Source organism: Micromonas commoda, chromosome 5 (assembly GCF_000090985.2).
Source record: "Micromonas commoda chromosome 5, complete sequence".
NCBI classification, from domain to species: Eukaryota; Viridiplantae; Chlorophyta; class Mamiellophyceae; order Mamiellales; family Mamiellaceae; genus Micromonas; species Micromonas commoda.
The window spans coordinates 1,251,316-1,274,373 of NC_013042.1; the positions used below are offsets into that span (position 1 = coordinate 1,251,316).

At 67.6% G+C, this 23,058-nt stretch overlaps 8 protein-coding genes across 8 annotated transcripts; 5 read left to right on the forward strand and 3 right to left on the reverse strand.

The window, feature by feature from the left end:
• Positions 1 to 17: 17 nt before the first annotated feature.
• MICPUN_58882 (predicted protein) lies at positions 18 to 896 on the forward strand (the record flags this gene model as incomplete). The annotated part of the gene is made up of 1 exon (XM_002502240.1): positions 18 to 896. The coding sequence occupies one exon, from the start codon at positions 18 to 20 to the stop codon at positions 894 to 896; it is 879 nt and encodes a 292-aa protein (XP_002502286.1).
• Positions 897 to 957: 61 nt separating this feature from the next.
• On the reverse strand, positions 958 to 8,328 carry MICPUN_58883 (isochorismate synthase; the record flags this gene model as incomplete). The annotated part of the gene is made up of 1 exon (XM_002502613.1): positions 958 to 8,328. The coding sequence occupies one exon, from the start codon at positions 8,326 to 8,328 to the stop codon at positions 958 to 960; it is 7,371 nt and encodes a 2,456-aa protein (XP_002502659.1).
• A 226-nt stretch (positions 8,329 to 8,554) lies between these two features.
• On the forward strand, positions 8,555 to 10,706 carry MICPUN_58884 (predicted protein; the record flags this gene model as incomplete). The annotated part of the gene is made up of 2 exons (XM_002502241.1): positions 8,555 to 8,865; positions 9,026 to 10,706. 2 exons carry the CDS (start codon positions 8,555 to 8,557, stop codon positions 10,704 to 10,706), a joined length of 1,992 nt encoding a protein of 663 aa, XP_002502287.1.
• A 91-nt stretch (positions 10,707 to 10,797) lies between these two features.
• Positions 10,798 to 13,270, forward strand: MICPUN_58885 (predicted protein; the record flags this gene model as incomplete). Its single annotated transcript, XM_002502242.1, has 5 exons — positions 10,798 to 10,842; positions 10,980 to 11,034; positions 11,108 to 11,561; positions 11,662 to 11,758; positions 11,870 to 13,270. 5 exons carry the CDS (start codon positions 10,798 to 10,800, stop codon positions 13,268 to 13,270), a joined length of 2,052 nt encoding a protein of 683 aa, XP_002502288.1.
• A 147-nt stretch (positions 13,271 to 13,417) lies between these two features.
• Positions 13,418 to 15,253, reverse strand: MICPUN_58886 (DEAD/DEAH box helicase; the record flags this gene model as incomplete). Its single annotated transcript, XM_002502614.1, has 1 exon — positions 13,418 to 15,253. The coding sequence occupies one exon, from the start codon at positions 15,251 to 15,253 to the stop codon at positions 13,418 to 13,420; it is 1,836 nt and encodes a 611-aa protein (XP_002502660.1).
• A 347-nt stretch (positions 15,254 to 15,600) lies between these two features.
• MICPUN_58887 (predicted protein) lies at positions 15,601 to 17,637 on the forward strand (the record flags this gene model as incomplete). The annotated part of the gene is made up of 1 exon (XM_002502243.1): positions 15,601 to 17,637. The coding sequence occupies one exon, from the start codon at positions 15,601 to 15,603 to the stop codon at positions 17,635 to 17,637; it is 2,037 nt and encodes a 678-aa protein (XP_002502289.1).
• Positions 17,638 to 17,784: 147 nt separating this feature from the next.
• On the reverse strand, positions 17,785 to 19,914 carry MICPUN_58888 (predicted protein; the record flags this gene model as incomplete). The annotated part of the gene is made up of 1 exon (XM_002502615.1): positions 17,785 to 19,914. One exon carries the CDS (start codon positions 19,912 to 19,914, stop codon positions 17,785 to 17,787), a length of 2,130 nt encoding a protein of 709 aa, XP_002502661.1.
• Positions 19,915 to 21,898: 1,984 nt separating this feature from the next.
• Positions 21,899 to 22,975, forward strand: MICPUN_81940 (predicted protein; the record flags this gene model as incomplete). Its single annotated transcript, XM_002502244.1, has 1 exon — positions 21,899 to 22,975. One exon carries the CDS (start codon positions 21,899 to 21,901, stop codon positions 22,970 to 22,972), a length of 1,074 nt encoding a protein of 357 aa, XP_002502290.1. The 3' UTR covers positions 22,973 to 22,975.
• Between the last annotated feature and the right edge of the window lie 83 nt (positions 22,976 to 23,058).

Consider the following 23,058-nt stretch of genomic DNA (forward strand, 5'->3'; position numbering starts at 1 on the left):
CATTCTCGCCAAGCACCATGGCCCGTCGTTACCTACTCAGCCAGCAGTCGTTACCTATCGTCGTTACCTACTCAGCCAGCACATATCGAGCGCGACTTAAGCTGCAGGACGATGCAGTCGCCACTTCGATACTCGGTTGGCTCTGTGCGCAGGTTCCCGAGGTGTTCGAGACCCACGTGATGCCGCACCTCACGGACAGAGACTTACGCAGTCTGGCGTTCCTCGGTGGTGAACCTCGACGTGTGATACGGGGCTCATCTCGCGCCGCGCCTGCCTTATCGCGTTGGCTTATCCCTCGTTGCCTTATCCCTCGGATACGGCCCACGGGATGCGCGGTAGTAGAAAAGGACCACATGCGTCAAGTGCTGGACAGGTTCGTCGGGTTTGACCCAGATGGCGACGCTTACTGCAGGAGGTGTCGCTTGAATGGGCAAAAAAGACACGGCAAGACGATTTTAAAGACACTGCTAGCACAGCACGACCACGCCGAAAGAGTTGCGTTTTCCCCAACTGCGGGCCCAACTTCGACTTCCAGTGAACACCGCAACGCCCATGCAAAGATGTTTTATGCTATCGATGCCGTGCTGCGCTTCGCGACCAGCTCGGAAGCTCGGGTTGCTACATGCGCGGGCGGTCTCCTCAGCGAGGCGGCGTCCGTTTCTTCTCCGGCGAGGGCGGCAGAAGAAGCAAAAGAAGCAGAAGACGCAGAAGCAGCATTGCCCATGGCGCTCGCTTCTTTTGCTTCTTCGGGCCGCGCCTCTCCGGCGACGACGAACACGCCCGCGGCGGCGATCGCACCTTTGGCGGCGACCGAGCCCTCGCGGATAAAGACTGCATGGTCCATTCCAGGATGTTTGATGCTATTGATGCCGTGCTGCGCTTCGCGACTGAAATAAATTATCATAACTCTCGATTTTGATCCCAACGGACCCCCGCGCCTCCGCGCCAAAACCAACCCTACGTCCTCCTCACGACGCGAAGGATGGGAAGCACCAAACCCTCCGGCGCCTCCAGGTGCACCGCGTGCCCCGCCCCGGGCACCGTCACCACCTCGACCCCGTCCCCGCCGTCTTCGTCCCGTTCCAAAACCGCATTCGCATCCGCGGCCATCGCGTACGCCGTCGCGATGAACTTTGCGTCGAGGTCACCCGCCAGAAGCGTCAAACCTCCGACGGCCCCGCGGTGGATCCCCGCGAGGTCATCGCCGGTCACCACCGCCTGCCTCCCCGGGCTCATCGAGGCGAGCACGCGCGCCAGATCCCTCGCGACGCCGTCCTCGTCCTCGTCCTCGTCCTCTTCGTCCCCGTCGCTCGACTCGAAATTCGGGATTTTACATCGGCGCCTCGCGATGGCGCCGTCCCTCCACCTCGGGTGCGACGCGAGCGCGCGGAACAGGCCCTGGCGGTACCACGCGCCCGCGAACGCTGCGAGGCCACCCTTCGCGAGCGCCGCCGCCATCGCGTCGTCGCGATCGGCTCGCATGTTTCGCTGAACGTCGCCGCGGATCCCCCCGGAGCCGCCGATGGCCGCGACGGCGGCGGCGCACCCCGGGTGGCTCGTCGCCGCCCTCAGCGCCACCCTCGCTCCCATGGAGTAGCCGACCAGCACCGCGCCCTTCGCGCCGGCGGGGCACACGCGCTCGGTGATGAGCACCGCGACAGCCTCGGCGACGGCTTCGACGCTCAGGCCCTCGTCGTTTGCCCTCTCGGAAGAGGGAACGAATCGCGAACGTCCGTGACACGGCAGGTCCACGGCTACGCACCTCCGCTCTGGCGCCACCGCCGACGCGATCGCGTTCCAGTCCTCCGCGCCGCCCATGAACCCGTGGAGGAACACCACGGGCGGGGGCGCGAGCGCGGAATCGGAATCTGGCGTGAACGGCGGCGCGTTCCCGCTGTCCAGCACCCTGAACGAGTACTTTCCATGGGACGTCTCCACCTCGTGCCGCGACTCGACGCCCCACCCGGCGTAGGAGGAACCCACCTTTGCCGCCGCCGACGCCGCCGCCGCCGACGCCGTCTCGTTCGAAACGACGAGATCGCGCGGGAGACGTCCCAGGTCCACGCCCACGCCGCCGCCGGGAAGGGACGCGAGGGGCGCCGCGGGTGGAGTCACCGCGTCGCCGTCGAGCCAAGCGCCGGTGCCCAACCCGTGGCGCATCGCGCGAAGGCTCGCGACGGGCGACCGATGCGACTCGTCCTCCCAGCCGAACGAACCCCCACCGTTCCCGTTCCCGCCGGGTATCGAACCCGCGACCTCCCCATCACCGAGCTCGAAGGTTCCCCGGTCGATGGAGTTCATCAGACGCATGCGAGCCTCGCGAGACGCTCGAAACGGGAGGCTAACGTCGTCGCCGTCGTTCGCTTCGATACCGATCCGCTCGGCTCGCGCCCTCGCGTCGTCCTCCGCCCTCGCCGCCGCCGCCGCGTCCACCGCCGCCGCGTCCATCGCCGCCGCGAGGTTCGCGCACGTCGCCACGCCCACGCCGGATTCAAAAGACGTCGTGACGACGACGTTGACGCCGCGAGATCTCGCCGCCGCCGCGCACGCGGCGGTGGCCTCCAACCCGCCCAACACGGAGGGCTTGAGCACCAACGCCGCCACCCCGAACGTGGGCTCGAAGTACTCCGCCAGCGCCCGTTCGATGTCGGTGCCCGCCGCTTTCGCGGCAACCGCGCACTCGTCCACGGTCTCGTCGAGCGCCACGGGTACCCCCGTGGTGCAGTGAAACGCGGCGAGGTTATTCGCGGGGTCCGCGACCGGCTCCTCGACGTACTCCAGGTCCAATTCCGCGCACTGAAGCCCGAACGAGAGGGCGTCGTTGAGGGACCACCGCCTGTTGGCGTCGGCGCGGAGGGCGACGTCGGGGCCGACGGCGGTTCGGATGGCGCGAAGCCTGGCGGCGTCCTCCATCGCCCCCGCGGATCCCTCTCCCCTGGCGACTTTGAGCTTGACGCATCCGTGCCCGAGGCGGACGAGCCGGAGAGCCTCGGCGGCGGCGGCGCTCGGCGCGAGCCCAGCCTCGATGAGCGCGTTGATCTCCACGGACTGATGACTCGTCGGATCATCGGTCGGATCCACGGACTCGCCACCCTCGCCTCCCTCGTTTGTCTTTTTTGAAGCTCCTCGTCTTTGAACGGAACCGAACAGGAGCACATCCGCGAGTGGCGCGCCCGGCGATGCGAGCGCGGAGAGCACCGCGGACTCGACCGCGAAACGCACGGACGGAAGCAGCGACGCGTCGGGGTCAACGACGCCGACGACGCCCCGGAGCCACTCGGAGACGGCGCCGCCGAGCAGGGGAAGCTCGGGCGGCGCGAGCACTCCCCCGCCGCCGTCGCCGCCGTCGAGAAGCGCCGCCATCGCGCGCAGCTGCGCGCCGGCGTCCTCGGTGGACTCCGCGTGCAACCCCGGAAGCGGGGACGCCTCGCCCCAGCCCACCCTGCCGTCGTCGAGCTGGACCCTGAGCAGGTGTCCGCGTCGCGTCCCCGCCGTCTCCTTAGCCTCGCCCTCGGTCGTCGTCGGCTTTTTGAGCATGGGGAGCTCGAACCCGCGCACGGACGCGGACGCGACGCGGGGCATACCGCTCGACGACGCCGACGCTAACGCCGCGCGCGTGCGCAGGTCGAGCGCGCACGCCGCCGCGCGCGCCACGCGAGCCTGCAGCGCGCGGTGCTGCTCCAAGTTTCGAGCTCGAGACGTGGTCACCTCGACGACGCTGTGCCTCCCTTCGGACCAAGCCGCGTCCAACGCCCTCTTCAGCGCCTCGGGGGTGCTCGGGTGCGAGTGCGCGACCCTGTGCGCGTCGCATAGCCCGCGTCTGGAAACGTCCGGAGGCGTCGCGAAGAGTTTCGTGAACGAACCCGAGTCGATCTGGTCCGCCACCGGTAAAAACGAAAAGATGCCGCCGCCGCCGTTGTTCACCACCACAACCGTCACGGGCGGCTGACCGGGTCGCTCCCTCAGCAGCAGCAGCCCGTTGGCGTCGTGCTGGAAAGACACGTCCCCGATGAGCAGCGTCACCGGACGACCGAGCCCCGCGGCGTAACCGGCGGCGGATGATACGACGCCGTCGATGCCGCTCGCGCCCCTGTTGGCGCACACGGGAGCCCCGGGCCCGGCTCCGGAACCCAACGACCTACTCGAGGTATTCGCCCCTATAGGGTGCCGCCCGGCGTCGGTACCCACCCGCCTCCGAATCCCGGAGAGCATGTCCACGTCGCGTATGGGCATCGAGTTGCCGATGAACAGACCCGCGCTCGGGGGTAGGTTTTCGGTGACGGCGAGCGCCACCGCCATCTCCGAGATTCCCTCCGCGGCTTCGATGTCCCCGAGCGCCGCGCACGCCTCGCGACTCGCCGCGGCATCGCACGCCAGCAGCGTCTCCTTGAACCTCGCGCACGACCTCGCGTTCTCGGAGGCACAGTAACGCCCGCCGTAACGCCCATCCGCGGAATCAGAATCGACGTCGTCCAGGAGCCTCGCGAGGCCCTCCGCGACTCGCGGCACGTCGCACGCGACGTGAAGCGACACGCAGTGCCCGGGGTCTGCCCGCCTCTCGCTGGCGGCGACGCACGCCCACGCCGCCCCGCGCTCCATCGCGGCGGACTCGAGCATCTGCTGCACGCGCTTGCTCGTCACCCGCGGGTTCAACTGCAGGATGACGTCGGTCTCGCCGACGTAGTCCCGAATCTCATCCGAGACGAGCATCAGGTCGAGCGTGTTCACCAGCCCGGGACACTCCGCCGACGCCGCGGACCACTCGAGGTCGTGCGACGACGACGACGACGATCTTGACGACGATCTTAACGACGATTTTAACGACGACGACGCGCCGCCCTTGACGCGCAGGCCGGAGGCGGCGTCGGCGACGACCGCCCACCCGAGCGTCCTCGCCAGCTCAGCCGCGGCGAGGGCGTCTGACGCGTCTCCTCCCCCAGCCACCACGAGCAAACCCTTCCGAGCCGACCTGATCAACGCCGCGAGCTCGCTCAAGTCCTCCGACGAGGATGAGGACGAGGCGTGGGGGGCGCCCGAGGTGAACGGCGCCGAGGTTCGCTCCCACCCGTCAAAACCCCGCAAGTCGCGGCGAACGTCCCACTCCGCCCCGGACGGTCCGAGCGGGTCTCTGAACTGGCAGTTGACGTGCACCGGCCCAGGTCGCGGGCCGTGCAGGTGTCGCACGGCGGTGGCGACGGCCGTCGCCGCGACGCGCGCGGGTGAGCCGTCCCCGGGGGGCGCCAGGTCCACCCCGAACCTCGCGTAGGAACCGAATATTTTCACCTGGTCGATGGTTTGGTTGGCGCTGGTGTCGCGCAGCTCCGGCGGCCTATCCGCGGTGAGCAGCAGCAGCGGCGCGCACGACTCGTGCGCCTCCACCGCCGCGGGTAGCAGGTTCGCGACGGCCGTCCCCGAGGACGTGATCACCGCCGCGGCCTTGCCGGACCCTTTCCCGTAGCCCAACGCGTAAAAACCGAGCGACCGTTCGTCGATGCACACGACGACCCTCGCCGTGGGATGCCTCTCCGCGGCGAGCGTCAGCGGCGTGCTCCTCGATCCGGGAGCCACGCAGAAGACGCCGACGCCGCCCCTGACCAGCTCGCCGACGATGAGGTCCGCCCAGGCCTGGTTAGCGTTCGGAGCGTCAGCCAGCGTCGGCCGCTTGGCGAGGAGCGCCTCGAGCGGCCGAGTCTTGAGGTTGAGCTCGCGCCACTCCGCGGCGGGATCCGCCGCCGCCACCACCCCGACCCCCGCGTACAGCGAGATGTCGTCGCCGGCGGGGGACACCAGCGCGCTGCGAATGGCGACGGCAAACTCCGCCGAGTCGACGCCGACCCAACCGATAGGCCCGGCGTATAAACCCCGGTCGAAGGGTTCGGCTACTCGAATCGCGTCGAGCGCCGCTCGCCTCGGGAAGCCGCACACCGCGGGCGTCGGATGTAACGCGTTCAACACGTCCGCCTCGCTCTTTCCAGGCGCCAACGCGGCGCCCAAACGGGCGTAGAGGTGCTGCACGGAGAAGTGGCGGAGGACGCCCTTCTCCAGCTCCGCCTTGACCCCGCCGGGGCCGCCCTCCGCCACCGTGCCGAGCGCCCTGCGAACTTCTTCACGGACGATTGCGAATTCCTCGTGCTCCTTGGGCGAGAGCAGCATCTCGTACGCGAGCGCGGCGTCCTCGCCCTCGTCGGAACCCCTCGGCCTTGTTCCGGCCACAGCCTCCGACGCCGCGTGCCCGTCCCTGGCGCTGAACAGCCGCTCGGGGGTGGATCCGACGAACGCGGCTCCGTCGGCGTGAATCAACGCAAACTGGTACGCGTCCGGGTCCCTGGCCTTTAGCGCCGCGACGAGCGCGAGGGGGTTCACGGGGGATCCCAAAGTGAGCTTGGTGCGTCGCGCGAGGACCACCTTGCGAAGAGGCGCGAGGTCGGTGCCGTCTGTGTTTGCGTTTGACGGCACCGCCGCGACGGCGTCGGCGATGGCTTCGACGTCGGCGACGGCTTCGTTCTCGTCGACGGATTCGTCGACGGACCATCCCATGCCGATGGCGCCGACGTCGGCGTTCCGCGGGTTCCCGTTCCTCCCCGTCTTCCCCCGCCGCCGTCCGTTCGCGCTTCCCGTTAGAACGTCGCTCGCGCCCCCGATGCCCGCGGCCATCGCGAAAGCCTCCAGGTCCTCCAGCACCGACGCCGGCGGCGCCTCCACGCCGGCGGATCGACCGAGCTCGAGGAGACGATCGCGAAGGCTCCGATCGGCGCCGTCGGTCGTCCCGCCGTTCGTCCCGCGTTCATCGCCGTCGCCAACCTCCCCGAGCACCTCTTTCCAGTTGCTCTGCGCCGCGAAGTTCTCCATGTACCGGTCGTCGCCGTACGCGTCCTTCTCGTCCCAAACCCTCGGCGGCGAAGATTGGAAACTTTCGTTAACCCCGTCATCCTCATCCCCATCCCCGTCGGCGTCCGAGCCGGCGCGGCCTCCCCGCGCAGCCTCCTCGCCCTCCCTCAGCGCGCGCAGGAGCCCGTCCACGGTGCGCACCCAACCCTCCTGGTCGGGTTCCAGAACCCTTCCGGTGACGTCAGACGCGCCCGGCGGCAGCCTTCTTTCTCGCGTCGATCGCGTCAATCCCGACGACGAGGACGGGGATGGGGATGACGGCGATTGCTGCGAGCGGGCCCCGCCGCGCGAGCGCGCGACGGGTCGCGACGCCGCGTCCACCGCGGTCACCGCCGCCGCGACCGCCGCCGCGAACCCGTCTCGGCACGCCGCCCCGCCCGCGGCGTCCCACGCCACGCAACACGCCACCGTCGCGCACCTCGCGCCCTCCACCACTTCCAGCGTCGGCAAGAAAAAGTAATGCCCGCCGAACGAAGCCCACTCGTCGCCTACGGCACAATCCGAATCCGCGTCGAACCTTCCGGCGCCGTACACGCGCGGGGCGGTGTCGTGCGGCTCGCCGGTGTCGAGGAACCTGCGCTGGTCCGCGAGGACGTCCGCGCCGAACGCTGACGGACCGGTCCAGACGCACGCGGCGCCGGCGGCGGCGGCGGCGCCGCGGGGGTCGGCGCGCCACTCGGGCGGCTCCGCCTGCGGCCTCCTCCTCGTTCGCGACCCGTCGGCACCCCCGTCGGCACCCCCGTCGGCACCCCCGTCGTCGTTCATCGGACCCGAACCCTTGCCCCTGTCGTGGACGCCCTGCCGGTGGCGGTTTTCGTCGCCGCCGTCGTCGCCCTCGCCCGATCGGATCGCCGGGGGCGGCGTCCGAGGGCTGAGGTAGTACCTGGGCAGCAGCGCGGCTTTAACGTCGTCGCCTCCTTCGCCGTCGTCGTTAAGATCGTCGTCGTCGGGTAAGGATCTGAGCCACTCGAGCGCATCCACCGTGCGCGGCACGGCGACGGTGAGGCGGACGACGCCGCTGGCGAACGGCGGCATGGACCCGCCGCCCGACGCGCCGTCGTGGCCCGACGCATCCTGCGTGAGACCCCGGAGGCCCGCGCGGACGCGCGCGAGCGCCTCGGCGATGGACGACGCCGAGCCGAGGTGGACGTGCTGGCACGTCTCCACGGGTGGGCGCGCGGGCGCGGACGCGTCGCCGATCGCGGGATCCGAGGAGCGATCCTCGAGCGTCGTCGGCGCGACGACTTGCACCGCGTCGGCGGAGACGGCCGGGGCGGTCGTCCTCGTCGCGGCGTCGGCGTCGCGGATGGGCGAGCGGTCGCGGCGCCTGGGCGCGGGCCTGGCCTTGGCGGCGCGTCGCGCTCGTCCATCGCCCGCCCGACCGCCGGATGCGGCGGACGCGCGGGGCGCGAGGGACGCGCGCAATCCCGCGGCGCTCATCTCCGCGCGTCACCCCGCGCGCACCTCTATCCGATTTCCCGACCCTCGCCGCTGCTAATCAATAGGTCAAGATTGAGGCGCGCGATGCCGCTTCGTGACCGTCCGATGCGACGCCGTTCGCGGCGCGCGATGCGTGTACCCGCGGAAGGCCTACCCCGGCCCAACCGGGTGCAGTCGCGCTCGCGACGGGCGTTATTGGGGAGGACGGCGAGTCGAGGGTCTCGTGATGAGGTGCCCAGAGAGAAAACCTCCGAGATCTTGCCAGATCGTCGTCATCCACGTTTCGAGCGTTTGGGAACAACGTTTGTGTAACTGCATCCCGTACGAAAATGGGTCGCGCACTTCGTGTGTGAGTCAGTTAGGCGATAATGGCATTCATCGCATCTCGTCGCCATCTCAAATGCTGGCCAAAAAAGCCAAAAAATTTTTGAATAATCGCAGAGCGTCGGGCGCGATAGGCGACCGCGCGCCGAGGAGAGAGGGCGAACGAGAGCGAACGTCGGCCATGACACTATCACCCGCCGCGCCCCGGCGCCTGTGAGTCCCCGTCTCCACCCCCCCGCCGCCGCCCGCGTCACGCCCCACCCCGGATCCCCGTCGGGTCAATGAGCCCAGTCACCGCCCTCGTGCCCACATTCCGCCCCTTCCGCCCCGACTCTTGCTCTGACCCTCCTCGCGCCGACCCTCCTTTTCGCAGGTACGTCGCGCTGGACCTGGACGCGGATGCGGTGCCCGTCATAAATTACAAGAAGCTCAAGAAGGATTCGGACTCCAGGGGCGGCGGCGCCGGCGGAACCTCCCCGACGCGCGGCCGCAACAACGACGATCCCTTCGCGGCGAACGCAGCCATCGACGCGCGCATGGGCGGCGGTCCCCCGGGCCCCGCGGGTGGACCCTCTCGCCCCCAGGACAAGCTCCCGGGCGGCGCGGGGAACCACATGGCGGAGGTCATCCGCCGCATCGAGGGCTTCTACTCCGCGCCGCGCTTCCAAGATTCCGACGAGGAGGAGGACGACGACGACGCCGACGACCGAGTCGAGGACGCCGCCTCCGAATCCGACGGCGAGGAGGACATGGTCGACGACGGGCGCGACCCGAACGACCCGGCCGTCATCGAGGAGAAGAAGCGCAAGGCTGCCATGCGAGCCGCGGCCAAGGCTGCCAAAAAGGCCAAGCAGCAGAAGCGCGGGGGTAAAAACCAATACGTCGAAGAGTGGTACGACATGGACGACGACTTCATCGACGACGACGAGCTCGACGAGTACTTCGAGCGCACCGGGCGCAAGGACAAGCTGGGAGGTAAGGGCGGCGATAGATTCTACGTCAACGCCGGGCAGATCGAGTTCGTGGACGACGGCACCGGGCACGCGCAGGCGGAGGCGGCGGCTAGGCGCAGGGCCAAGAAGGTCGAGGGGCGCGAGCTCAGCGCCGTCCCGGGAGGCGTCGAGTGGACCGAGGAGATGGTGGAGGCGCTGCGTCGCGGGATCGCGAAGCACGGTCGCAGGTGGAGGACCATCAAGCACGACGCGGAGTTCGAGGGCTGGTTCAGGCCCGTTTCGTTCGGTTCCATGCGGCACAAGTGGCGGAACATGGTCAAGTCGGGTTTGGTCGGCGGCGGCGGCGGCGGCGGCAACGTCGGAACCCCGCCGCACCCGAACGAATCTCATCCCAAAGGGACCAACTCGGCGCCATCTTCCGGTGGACGAGACGAGCCCGCGGGCGCCGACCCGCGGGGCGCGCAGGAGAACACCGTTGGCGGGGCGCGCGCACTGTCGGCGTCGGCGGCGGCGGCGGCGGCGGCGCACAGGCCCGGCGTCGACGCGCCGGCGGCGGGCGGCGGGGCGTTCGGCGGCGCGATGTCTTACGGACTCGGCGTGAGCGGCGACTGGTGCGCGGAGCTCAACGCGGCGATCGATCACGTGCGGGGTGCGTCCGCGCGGGAGGGCGCGCCGCAGAAGATGGCGGACGGGCGCTCGCCGCCGCTCTCGGATGCGATGTTAACCGCGCTGGAAGCCGTGGTGCGGGTGGTCAAGATTGACTTTGGCGCGCCCGTGTTTCCGATCGGTCTCCTGGCGGAGATGATGGAGTTCCTCGAGCCGTTCTGCTCGCAGGCGACGCTGGGGAAGAACATGAACAAGATCGCCAAGAACCTCAAGGGCGGCGCCGCGACCGCGCAGCCCAAGGCGGTTGCCAACGGCGTCGCCAACGGCGCTTTCGAGCCGACGCGCGTCGCCGACGTTTCGGGGGTGGTCAAGCGGGCGCTGCCCGAGATTTCGAAGCCGGTCGCCCCAACGGCGGCTCCGATGGCTCCCGAGCCCGAGCCCGAGGTGCGCGCTCCCGTTCCCGAGGCTTACGAGGAGGAATCTGAGTACGTGTGAGACGTAGTGGGAGAGTCGGGGACTTTGTCCCTTTGCATAAAATATCTACAAAGGTGAAGACAGCATGATAATTTTCGGGCACAGTCTCGCCATGCATGCTGAGTTTCTGGAGATTCTGTGTCGCCATGAGCAAAGAGTGATTATTCTCGCGGACGCCCCTCGAATCTTGTATGTGCGTTCAGTGAGTCATGCGCGGTTCTGGATCGCGAAAACGCACGAAACGTCGGCGATAACCTATTGCCTGACGTGGCGAGTGTTACATCTGACCGACAGGGCCCGAATCTGACCGACTGGGCCCCACAGTACGTCGTGCAGCACCCCCGTCGACGTACCTATCGCATCGGTCTCGCCGTAAATCATCCGTCGAGCAACGATGAAACACCATTACGACTCCATCGAAGACACGGCGGAGACGCCCCTGCTCAAGAAGGAAGAGAGCTCCCTCTCAAAGAGGAGGTTTTCCCTCGGATTTGTGGGAGCGCTTCTTGTCGCCGCCGTGCTCGGCACCGTTGCGGTGCAGCACATCGCCGTTCCGCGCCAAGCTCCGCTATCGGAGGCGTCGACGGGCGTTGTGTCCACCTCCACGCCCCGTCTACACGCTGACGTCGGCGCTACCCCCTCCGCCATCGCCTCGGCTCACGAGAGTGGCGAGCCGGAGCCGCTGACCGACACGCTCACCTCAGAGGAGGAGGAAGATTTCGCCTTTGACGAAGCCCACCACTTTGAGGATGACGACGAGGAAGAGGCGCAGTCTGGTCTGGTTGCTGGACTCGGCTCGTCGATTAAATCCGCCGCCTCTCTTGGTAAATGCAAGGACAAGAAGGTCTCCGGATGCTTTATTCACAAGAAGAAGAAGTGCGCTCTCCGTGTTTTTTTCTTTTTTATTTGATCCGCCGCTGATCCTCGCGCCCACACCGTTCGCCAACTGATGCTATTTATAAATCATCATCCTCAGGTGCGGATGGCTGTGGTACGATAATGGATGCTCCTCCTGCCATGCGGGGTATAAGAAAAACGGCGACTGGAGCTGCCAAAAATGCGGCGATAAGAAGGTTTGGCTCATCTCGCCCGCCCCTGACCCGTCCACCCCTCGAGACGCTCGGCGCTGACCGATTTCAATCCCCGGCGATGAGCAGGTTTCAAACTGCATGTTTCACAAAAAGGAGGGCTGCGGCGGATTATGGTATGATAATGGAAGGTGCGAGACGTGTAAACCAGGCTACGGTAAAACCTCCGATACGTACTGCCACAAGTGTTACGATAAGAAAGTTTCCGGCTGCTTATTCCATAAAAAGGAGGGCTGCGGAACCCTTTGGTACGACAACGGCAAGTGCGAGACGTGCATGACCGATTACAAGAAGAAAAGCGATACCGTTTGCGAGAAGTGCGGTGACAAAAACGTCGCTGGCTGTTTGCTTCCTGAGAAAGACTTTTGCGGTTCGCCTCCCATCATCGCCTACGATAACGGCAAGTGCCACTCCTGCGTTCCAGGTTGCCAGAAATCCAGCGATAAGAAATCATGCAATTGCCAATTCTGGGAGGATCAATGGGAGCAAGTCAAGGAAGATCCGCTCGGATACGCGGAAGACAGATTTGACGACATCAAGGAGGGCGTCGCCGAGTTGAATGAACACATTCAGGACACAATCGAAAATCTCAAGAACTTCTTCGAAGGCCTGGAGTGCGATGTCGATATGGACGTTTTGAAGGAGATGTTCAACGCCTTCAAAGATAACGTCACCCCGGACTTCTCCTCAATCCTCGACGTCTTCAAAGGTAAGCAGGATGACTTCGTCAAGGGCCTCGGCGGCCCACTGTGCGACTTCATCTGGACAATGGCGATACCACAGGCATCCCTTGTGCTGGACGCGGTGAACGCCGTCGTTGAGATGGTTGACAAACACTGTCCCGCCCTCAAAATCGACACGGGCAACAAAGTGCCCACCGTCACCATTGGCTTCACTCTGGATGCTGGTATCGACTCTGGCTTTCAAACCGCCTCCGCAGGCGCTGAGATTGGCCTTGGATTTACACTCCGGGGCGACAAGATTTGCTACGTCGGCGGTTGCGTTGAGTCAGGAATTAAGATTCAAGCTGTGCCCGACCCTCCGTTCGGCATCGACGCCGGCATCGCTGTCACGCTCTTCAACGACATCGGGAGCGTCCCTGGCTCGTCCGAGACCATCTCGTTGGGAGTTGGAGTCGACCTTCCAGCCCCCGTCAACTTTGGTGGGAACGTAGCTGCCACGATGGTGAGCTCCGGCGGGAAACTGATCGGGGTGAGCGTGCCCCTTGGTGTTGAGCCCTCAGCTGGACCGCCCGATATCGAATTTTCCTTTGCGGAAGGCCTTTGCCTCACGCCTGTGTGCGTCACCACCGACGGCAACCACTGCAGCGAACAGTACACGCCCGTGGAGGAAAATGCAAAATCTGTCGAGGAGATCTTTGGCGCAGAAGCTGTGGCCAAATACGAGGAAGCCAAACCTCCTCCTCCTCCTCCTCCTCCTGCCAGCAAGAAGAAGAAATCGAAAAAATTTAAGTGGGGAAAAATTAAGTGGGGATAAACCCATCCATTCCAAGGGCAAGCACTTTGAGAGGACGCGCGAGTCTGCTCCGCTAGGCTACTACAATGAGCCCAGATGATGACGCGCGTCCCGGATGATGAAGAAATGAAATGAAAAAGAATTGGAAAGAATCGTCGCGGATTGTCATCACCACTTGTTCTTGAACCCGCCCCTGCCGCCGCCCCTGCCGCCGCCCCCGCGTCCACCGCCCCCGCGTCCTCCGAACCCACCGCGCCCCCTACCGCCGCCGCGTCCACCCCTGCCGCCGCCCCGCCCCCCCTTTCCCTTGAAGCTTTTTCTGCTCCTGTCCGCCATCTCCCGAAGCCTCTCGGGAACCTCCTGCTCGGCACCCTCCAGGATCTGCACCAGCTCTCTCGCGGCGCCGGCGTCCTCCTCGGTGAAGAAGCAGTGCGCTTTGCCCTCCTTGCCCGCGCGGCCCGTGCGCCCGATCCTGTGTACGTAATCCTCAACCTGAAGCGGGAAATCGTACACCAGCACGACGGTGACGCCGGGGATGTCGAGGCCGCGCGCCGCGACGTCCGTGGCGACGAGCAGCGGCGCCTTCCCCTTGCGAAATAAGTCGAGCGAGTACTCGCGCTCGGCCTGGTCCTTATCGCCGTGGATCGCCCCCGCGGATCGTAGGCCCATCGCCTTCATCTTGCGATCGATAAAGTCGCACCGGCGCTTGGTCCCGCAAAAAACGATGCCCCTCGCGCCGTCCACGAGGTTCTCCTTGAGAACCGCGATGGCCCTGTCGAGCTTCTGGTCCTCGGTGACGATCTCGATCGTCTGCGTGATGGACTTGTTCGCGGTCAGACGGTCGCCGCCGTCGCCTATGCGCACGAGCGCCGCGTCCGGTTGGAGAAACGTGTCGGCAATCTTACGAACGCCGTCGGGCCACGTCGCGGTGAACATCAGCGTCTGCCGAGCGGTTGGGCACATCTTGATGATCTTCTTGATCTGCGGTTCGAATCCCATGTCCAGCATGCGATCCGCCTCGTCCAGCACCACGTAGTGCGCGTTCCTCGCGGACACGGGCGCGGAGAACCCGGGCGGCGGTGCGAGGAAATCGTGAAGCCTCCCCGGCGTCGCGACGAGCACGTCCGCTCCCGATCGCAGCGCGCGAAGCTGGTCCCCCTTGGACGCGCCTCCGTAGAGGGTCACCACCTTGGCTCCAGCGGCGGGGCAAAACTTGGCGCACTCGTCGCCGATCTGGATGGCGAGCTCTCGCGTCGGGGCGAGGACGATCGCGTGCGGTACCACGGCGGCGGGCCTGAACCTGCCGTCGACCATCTCCATGTCCGGCGCCGCCGTGGCGCCCTGCTTCACGATCTTGGCGAGCGCCGGGAGGAGGAACCCGCACGTCTTGCCGCTGCCTGTCTTCGCGATGGCGATGACGTCCTTCCCCTTGACGGCGATGGGCCACGCCTGCGCCTGGATGGGCGTCGGGGACTCGTAACCCTGCTTGAGCAACGCGGCGACGAGCTTGCGCGGGAACGGGGCGTCTTCGAATCGGGTGATGGGGTCGGGGGTGCCCTGGGGCACCTTGATGGCGTGCTCCTCGCGATAGGCGGCGACCTCCTCCTCGGTGAGCTTGGCGGCGGCTTTCGCGATGGGCTCGCCGGGGACGCCCGGGGTGGCGGGGCGCTCGACGGAGGCGTCGGAATCGTTCTCGCCGTCGCCGGCGGCGGCCGCCTTCTTGGCCCGCTTGGCGGCCCGCTTGGCCGCCTTCTTGGCGGCGGCGTCCTGTTCGCCCTCGGCGACGGCGGCTGCGAGGAGCTCGTGCGCGACGTCTTCGGTGGACTTGCGCTTCTTGCCGTTGAGCGGGGCGTGTGGGTCCTCGACGGCGGCGGCGGCCTCGTTCGGGTCGCGCCCCTCGGCGAGTGCCGCCTTGAATGCAGCCGCTCGCTGGGCGTTGGCCTCGGCGGCCGCCTTTTGCCGGGCAGCCTTCTTGGCCTTCTTGACCTCCTGACTCACACCCATGGTGACGCGTTCGGTGTGTTTTAGAAGAGTTTGTGCGTCGATGTCCTGGGACGTCGCGCGTGGGAGTGTGCGCCCCGCCGCCGAAGCTCCGGGAAATATCACATTTCGTGGGAACTCTCCGCCTCAGATTTGCACCAGAAACGCACGGCGGTGGGTCGGGAAAAAAATCAAGTGGACAATCAGTTACGAGTGATCGGGTTGATGGTTAATATTGTTTAATTCGCGCTCATCGTGAGTGATGACACGCACTGAGGAAACTCATTTTCGCCAACGAAAGCTGGAAAGGTATCTGCCGACGCGAAGGTGCTCTCTCACAAACGTGGAGAGGCGACGTGGACAGAGCGGCGATGACGAGCCTGGGTCCCATCCGCACCGGCCTGTCCGCGTCGGGCCGCGGATCCCCCGCGGCGACGGGACACACCCCGACCGACTTTTCGCACGAGACGCTCACCGGGTGCGACCCTCGCGCGAGCGCCCCCGCCGACAACCCTCGGAAGCCGTTTTCCCAACGCCGCAGCCGCGCGCGGATGCAGCCGCGCCGGTCGCGGCGCCGCTCCCGCGCGCGCATCGAACGCCCCGCTGACCTCACCGGAAACTCTCGACGTGCCCATCTCATCAGGCTCGCCATGGACCTCAGGGGCGGGCACGCGCCGAGCGTGCACGCCGCCGCGATCGAGATCTCGAGGCTCGCGGTCGCCGCGGAGGGACCGGGAGCCCCGTTCACTGCCACGCACCGCGGTCAGCAGCTCCTCCGGCTCATCCACATCGTCGTGCAGAACGTCGGGCTGGAGGACAAGGTGGGCGCGCTCACCGCCCTCCGCCTGCTCAAGGCGGACGACACCCTGCTCCAGAAGCTCCTCAAAGCCGGCGTGCTCCCGTCCCTCCTCGGAATCATTAGAGCCGACGCGACAGCCGCCGCCGCCGCCGCCGACGCCGACGACGACGGACCCGCCGCGGAGGCATCGCGCGCGGAGGCCACCGCCGCCGCCGCTCGCGCCGTGCAGGCGTTCTCGTCCTCGGGCGACGCCCTCACCACGCTGCTGCGCGGCGGCGCGGTCGAGGTCCTCTCCGCGTACGCGTGCAGGCGCGGCGGCGAGGTGGCCGACCCGATCCGATCAGAGTCGAAGCCGGCCCCGCCCGGCGATGGGTCCGGCACTCCCGACGTCGCCGCCAAGCACCGCGCGAGCGCGGCCAAGTCGTGCGTCGTCGCGATGGCGCGCGTGTCCGGGTCGTATCTCACCGACCTCGACGAGCACGCGGCGTTTGAACGCGACGCCGGACAGTCTCCGGATGCGCCCGGATCAATCGAGTCGGCGCTCGACCCGGCGGCGGCGACGTCGGCGCTCTCCGTCGCGAGGTCGCTGCTCGCGCTGCTCGAGTCGGATCTGGTCGTGTCGCACGGGGAGGCGTGCGTCGGTCTGGAGAGGCTGGCGGTCAGCGGCAGGGCGGGGCGCGCGGCGGCGTGCCAGGTTGGATGCGTGCTCCCGCTCATGGCGGCGGCGCTGGCGGGAAATCCGAAGCAGCGGGGGGTCGCGCTGGAGGCGCTTGAGGCGCTGACGATCGGCACCCGCGATAACTCGCCCGGCGAACGAACGAACGAACGAACGGCGGCGGCGGCGCGAGAGGCGGGTGACGTCGTCGGAGGCGGCCGATGGACGTCGTCGTCTGACGCTCCCATGGACGTGGACGACGACGACGCAGCCGCAGCCGGCGGCGTGGGCGATCCGCGGGAGATTGCCGCTCGGGCGCAGGCGCAGATCACCGCCACACATCGAACGACGCCGGCAGGGGTTAAGAGGGAGAGGGTTCAAACCGCGGGATACACCGGCCTCAGCGCCACCACGCTCGGCGTCATCGGCACCGCCGCCAAGGTGGGCGAGACCTTCTTCGGCAGGCTCATCGCCATCCTCGGCGAGATCTTGTCCCTGCGAGGGCCGCTCGAGAGGGCCGCGGCGGACGCGGCGCTGGCGCTGTGGGCGCTGGCGTGGCAGCCGTCCAACCGCGCCGCCGCGGTGCCGGTGGTGACGGCGCCGCTCGCGAAACTATACGAGGAGGGCCGCGACGCCGCCGCGGACGACGCAGGCGCGACGCTCTCGGTGCTGGTCAGGAACGACGCCGACGCCAGGGAGATCATTCGCGCGTCTGGACCGCACGGAGCCGATCTGGTGGCGTACCTCCTGGAGAGTGGTGGGGAGGGGAACGAAGGCGAAGGTCCGTCGCCCAGGGCGCAAGGCGGCGCCGCGGATAATTTTTTTAAGCGGAGAATGGCGGAGGTTAAACCCCGATCGGAGGGTTTAACCCCGATCGGTCCGTCGAGGCTCGGCGCCGGTACCGCGTCGCCGTCGCCGGGGTTGGCGCGGTGCATCAGCGGGCGGTACGACTGATCGCCCATCGCGCGCGCGGGTCGTTCGTTCGGGGGAGGGGGTTAAAAGCGAAACCCCCGGGCCGTCGGCTGCCCCCAAAAAACGAGACGACGCTAAAAAGGTTTGTTTTGATTTCAACCCATCGCGAGCGAGGCGCCCGCGGCGTCGTCACAGAGCCGCGAGGCGCCGCCTGAAATCCTCGGCTCCACCCTCTCGACCGGGCGCCCGGTTCTCCTCCCCGTCCCCGCCCCTCGCCTTCTTCGAAGCCTCCGCGAATTTCCTCCGAATCGCCTCAAACTCCTCGTCCACAAACGCCTCTGCGTTTTCAACCTCTCGCAGTCTCCGTTCCCTGAGCCGCTCGAACGCTCGCTTGGCGTCGTTCGCCGCGACGGCGGACGCGCGCGCGATCTTACCGGCCCTCTCCGCGGCCCTCTCCGCGTTCTCCACGCGCTCCGCCCACTCCGCCTTGGCCGCGTGTTCCTCCAGAAACGCGTCCTCCTCGGCGAATTCCTCCTCGGCTTTTTTCAAACGCGCCTCCGCCGTCTCCACCGCGGCGTCAAAGTTCCGACGGAGCTGCTCGATCCGATCCTTCACCTCCGTTCGCACCCGCTCCTTCTTAGCCTTGGCTCTTTTAGCGTTCGTCACCGTCATCGCCGCCTCGTCGCTCCGTTCCTTGGTCCGAACCGACGCCAACGATTTATCCGTTTTCGGCCTCGCGGCTCTCGCCTCGGCGGCTTCGCGCTCCAACCGCCGAGCCACCTCGTTCGCGCCGTCCACCACTCGTCTCAGCGCCCACCTCGCTTCCTCCTCCGCCTCTGCACGAGACTTTTCCATCTGCTCGTGGAAACCCCGTATGAGCTCCTTCTCCCGGGTCTCCGCGGCGAGGAGCCACTGTTCCCGCTCCGCCGCGTGATTCGCCGCGCCCGCCATCAGAGTCTTGTACCTTCGGTCCCGACCTCGGGACGCCACCGCGCGCCACTGACGCCACGCCGCCGCGACGTCCCTCAGCACCACCCGCTTCGCAACCTTCCGAACGAGCTCCGTCGTGCGTTTGCGCCACGCCACGCCGTCGCTCCACCCGCCAAACGCAGCCGCGAGTTTGGTCCGGCCCAGTCGGCTCGCCGCTAAAACCGCGCGGCGCCGAAGCGAGATGAACTCCCGAGCCCGCGCGCGCCACGCGTCGATCGCGGCCGCCAGCTTGGCGCGCGCGAGCCTGCGGACGACCCTGTCGGTGATGCGGGCGATGCGCGCGGCGGCGTGGGCGGCGTCGCGCCAGCGCGTGAACCACCGCCGATTCGTACTCGCCAACGCAATCGACAACAGGTTCCGAGCTCGACGTCGGTACCTACACGTCTCCCTCCACCGCGCGTGTGCCTTTGCCACGACGCGCTTGGACCACACCTTGACCGCCATCGCGAGGACCTTACGCTGGGGCGCGGTGCCGCTCGACCTGTTCCGCCACGCCCTGAACGCCGGGTACCCCCGCTTGCGAAGGTGCCGGAGCCTCGCGGCGGCGGCCATCCGGTGTTGCCAGAGGAGCATCTTGGCGGATGCCTCGTGGAGGGCGTCCCTGGCGCCCCGTAACTTGCGTGTCGTCACCTCCCGCTCGTACGCGCAGCAGCACGTGTTGGCCGCGTGTTCGGCGCAGTCTTTGTGCGTGAAGACCCGGGTCCCAAAGCCGCGGACGCCGGCGTGCCAGCGCGCCACGCACTCGCCGTGGAGCTCGATGATTTCGTCCATGCGCGAAATCTCCCGGCACGCGGGGAGATCCTTGGGGACGGGTTTGGGGCGTATCGCGCCGCGCGGGGACGTGGGTTCGACGTGGGTGGCGGCCGCCGCCGCACGCATGCCCTCGAGGGAGCGCACCGGATTCGGGACGGGAGCGCCGGTGGGCAAACCCGCGGGGGGTAGGGACGGGGGTGGGCCCGCCCTCGCGTCATTGACGTCGACGTTTCCGTCGTCGTCCGTCGCGTCCCCGTCGGGTGCGTCGCCCTCGGCCGGCGGCGGGTTCGTGCGCCGGCGCATGCACGGCATGAGCTCGAGCTTCGTCGAGCCCACCGGCCGCCACGGCCGTCTCGCCTGCGACATCGTCGGCCCGCCCTTCGGCTCCGAGTTGTGCGCGCCGGCGAAAATCCACATAACGGTCGAAAGCCGCGATGGCACATCGGCGGGGCGCTCGTCCCGCGCAGAGATCACAACTGCGCGCGCGAGCGCCGGCTGAGAGCGTCCCGCGTGCATGCGAGCGTTCCGGAGGCTGCACTCCCTCCTGCGCTCCTCCAGCGTTCGCCAGTTCGCCATCGCCGCTCACACGGCGCCCCCGGTCCCAGCCCTCGCGGTCGCCGCACGCGCGCGCCCTGGCGCCTCGCGAGGAGGCGGCATCGGGGGATCTTGGGCCACCGCCGCCGCCGCGTCTCCGTCGCCGGTGCCGTCGCCGTCGCCGCTAGGAGCGCTCGCGCGACGCATCCGCGCGCTGCGCGTCTCCCCCGGTCTCGAGCGACACCCGGCGCGGCACCTTCGCGCGGCGTCTACGCGCGTCGCGACCCGAACGCGCGCCGCATCCCGGGATCCCCAGGTGGCGGACGAAGGTTCCACCAGCCAACCGCCCTCCCCTACATCGGCTCCACATCGCGGCGGGGCAGCCTACGAGCCCGACGACGGCGTCTACGGATCATCGCACAAGCGCCCGATGGGTAAGAGCCGGAGCGGCGACGCGTTCGTCACCCAGGGCCTCGGCTCGCGCGCGTACCTCCGCGTCATCGGCCTCGGCACCGACACCGACGGAGCCGAGGCGGCGCCATCCGTCCTGCTCTTCACCGACGCCAAGCGGTACACGTTCAACGTCGGCGAGGGATTCCAGCGATTCGCGGTGGAGCACGGCGTGAACGTCCGGCGGCTGTCGCACGTGTTCCTCACCCGCGTGTGCGGACGCACCGCGGGTGGGCTCGTCGGCATGCTCCTCACCGTCGCCGACGATACCTACGCTTCGCCGAATGGGGAAAATTTCGACGACGGGGAGACGAAGGGCGATAAGCCGACGCTTCACGTGCACGGCCCGCCCAGGACGGAGCGGCTGATGTCGGCGGTGGACGCGCTCGTGGGCGGGCGCGGGGTGCGGACGGTGCGAAGGCCGTTCCCTCTGATGCCGAGTCGATTGGGTGAGTCAAAGGAGGGTGAGTCGTCAAAGGGGTGGACGCCCGCTCTGGACGACGGCATCGTGACGGTGACGCCGGTGGTGGTTGCGCCGAACCCCATCGGACCCCTCGGGCCCCTGAACGCGTCGAGCGTCCCACCACCCGCGAAACGGGCGAGAGGGACGTTCGGCGCGTTCACGTTCGGCGCCGACGCGTCCGTCCCCGCGGAGGAGGCGGAGAGCGTGTGTTACCACGTCCAGCTGTGCGGGATGCCGGGAAAGTTCGACCCGGTCAAGGCGGAGGCGCTCGGGGTGCCGAGGGGTAAGATGCGGGGACAGCTCGTGCGCGGGGAGGACGTCACATTGGACGATGGACGCGTCGTCAAGTCATCAGACGTCGTGGGCGAGGCGCAGAGGGGCGCGAGGTTCATCGTCGTCGATTGCCCGACGGCGGCGCACCTTCGCGAGCTGAGCGATTCGCAATCATCCGCGGGGGCGGCGCTGGCGAAGCTGGCGGAGGGCGACGGCACCCCCGAGGGTGCCGAGAAGATCGGTGATCTCGCCTGCGTCGTGCACCTCGCCCCCGCGGACGTCGCGTCGAGCGAAGAGTACCGGCGATGGATGGAGACGTGCGAGGCGTTTAAGAATTCGGGACCGAGCGGAAAGTCGTCCGGACCGGCGGTGCGACACCTGCTCGTGAATCAGCGGGAGACGAAGGGCGCGCCGGTGTTTCGATCGGCGGCGAAAGTCAACGCCAGGCTCCACCTCGTGGACCCGACGTGCTTCCCCGAGCCCGCGAGGGGCGGCGCGGAGGACGTCGCGGAGGCGGAGGCTGCCGTCAAAGAGGCGACGGAGCGAGCCCGACGGGAAGAAACAACCGCGGGGACAAACGACGCCTTCGCCGCGAACGTTTTCGCGGGGATAAACGGAGCCTCGTACACGCTCTGGCCGAAACATAAGGTTGGCTTGGACCTCACGAACGCCCCGGCGCAGGAGACCAACGAGGCGATGCGCGCGGACCTGAACCGAGCCGCGCTCGAGCGCTCAGTCGCCGCCGCCGAAGCGGCGAGAATCGCCAAAATCGCCGGAAACGCCGGCAACGGTGCGCCGGACGCGGACGCCGAACTGGACATCCCCCCGGGTCTCGCCGCGATGAACGAAGGGGACGCGGAGATCATCTTCCTGGGCACCGGATCGTCGGCGCCCGCCAAGTACCGCAACGTGACCGGCATCGTCGTCGACCAAAAGGATAAGGGCTCGGTGTTTGTGGACACCGGCGAGGGGACGCTCGGGCAGCTCGTGCGCTGCGTCGGCGTCGACGCCGCCGACGACATCGTTCGAAGGCTCAAGTGCGTGTGGATCTCGCACATCCACGCCGATCACCACGTCGGATTGCCCACGATTTTGGCGCGGCGGAGGGCGCTGTTGGGATCGAACGGCTCGGACGAGGATCCCGTGACGGTGGTGGGCCCGAAGGACCTCAGACGTTTTCTCAACGCGTACAACGCCGTGGAGCCGCTGCACGCGCGGTTCGTGGACTGCCGCGCCACCCTCGAGGGCGAGTGGACGCGCGGGAAGCAGGAGGAGGAGGAGGATGGGGAGGAGCGCGAAGGAGTCGTGGGGACGACGAACGCCCCAAACTCCCCGAGCGTCGACGGATCGAATAATAAACCCGGCTCCGGCTCCTCGTCGTTTGATTGGGGCGACTCCCTGAGCCACGTGAGGGACGCGTGCGCCGCGTTGGGGTTGAGACGGATGGTCTCCACGCCCGTCGTGCACTGCGCGCACGCGTTCGCGCTCACCATGGAGTCCGAGGCGACGTGCGCGGAGACGGGCGAGGGGTGGAAGCTGGTGTACAGCGGCGATACTCGACCGTGCTCAAACGTTACAAACGCCGCGAGGGGCGCGACGGTGCTCGTGCACGAGGCGACGTTCGAGGACGGGATGGAGGAGGACGCCGTCAAGAAGCGGCACAGCACGGTGGGCGAGGCGGTGAAGGTGGGCACCGACGCCGGGGCGTACCGCACGGTGTTGACGCACTTCAGCCAGCGGTACCCGAAGGTGCCGGTGTTCAAGGGCGGGCAGAGGGTGGGCGTCGCGTTCGATCTCATGCGCCTGGATTTCAAGACGGGGTTGCCGAGGGTGCCGTCGTTCCTGGAAGCCGCGAGGAGCCTGTTCCCCGAAGAGGAAGACGCGGAGACACCGGCGAAGGAGCCGGCGCCGTGATGAGGTTTGGCATCGCGAAGGAGTCGGCTGCGTTGTTCAGAAATCATAAAGAATAGTACGTATTGATCGATCGAGGGATCCTACTG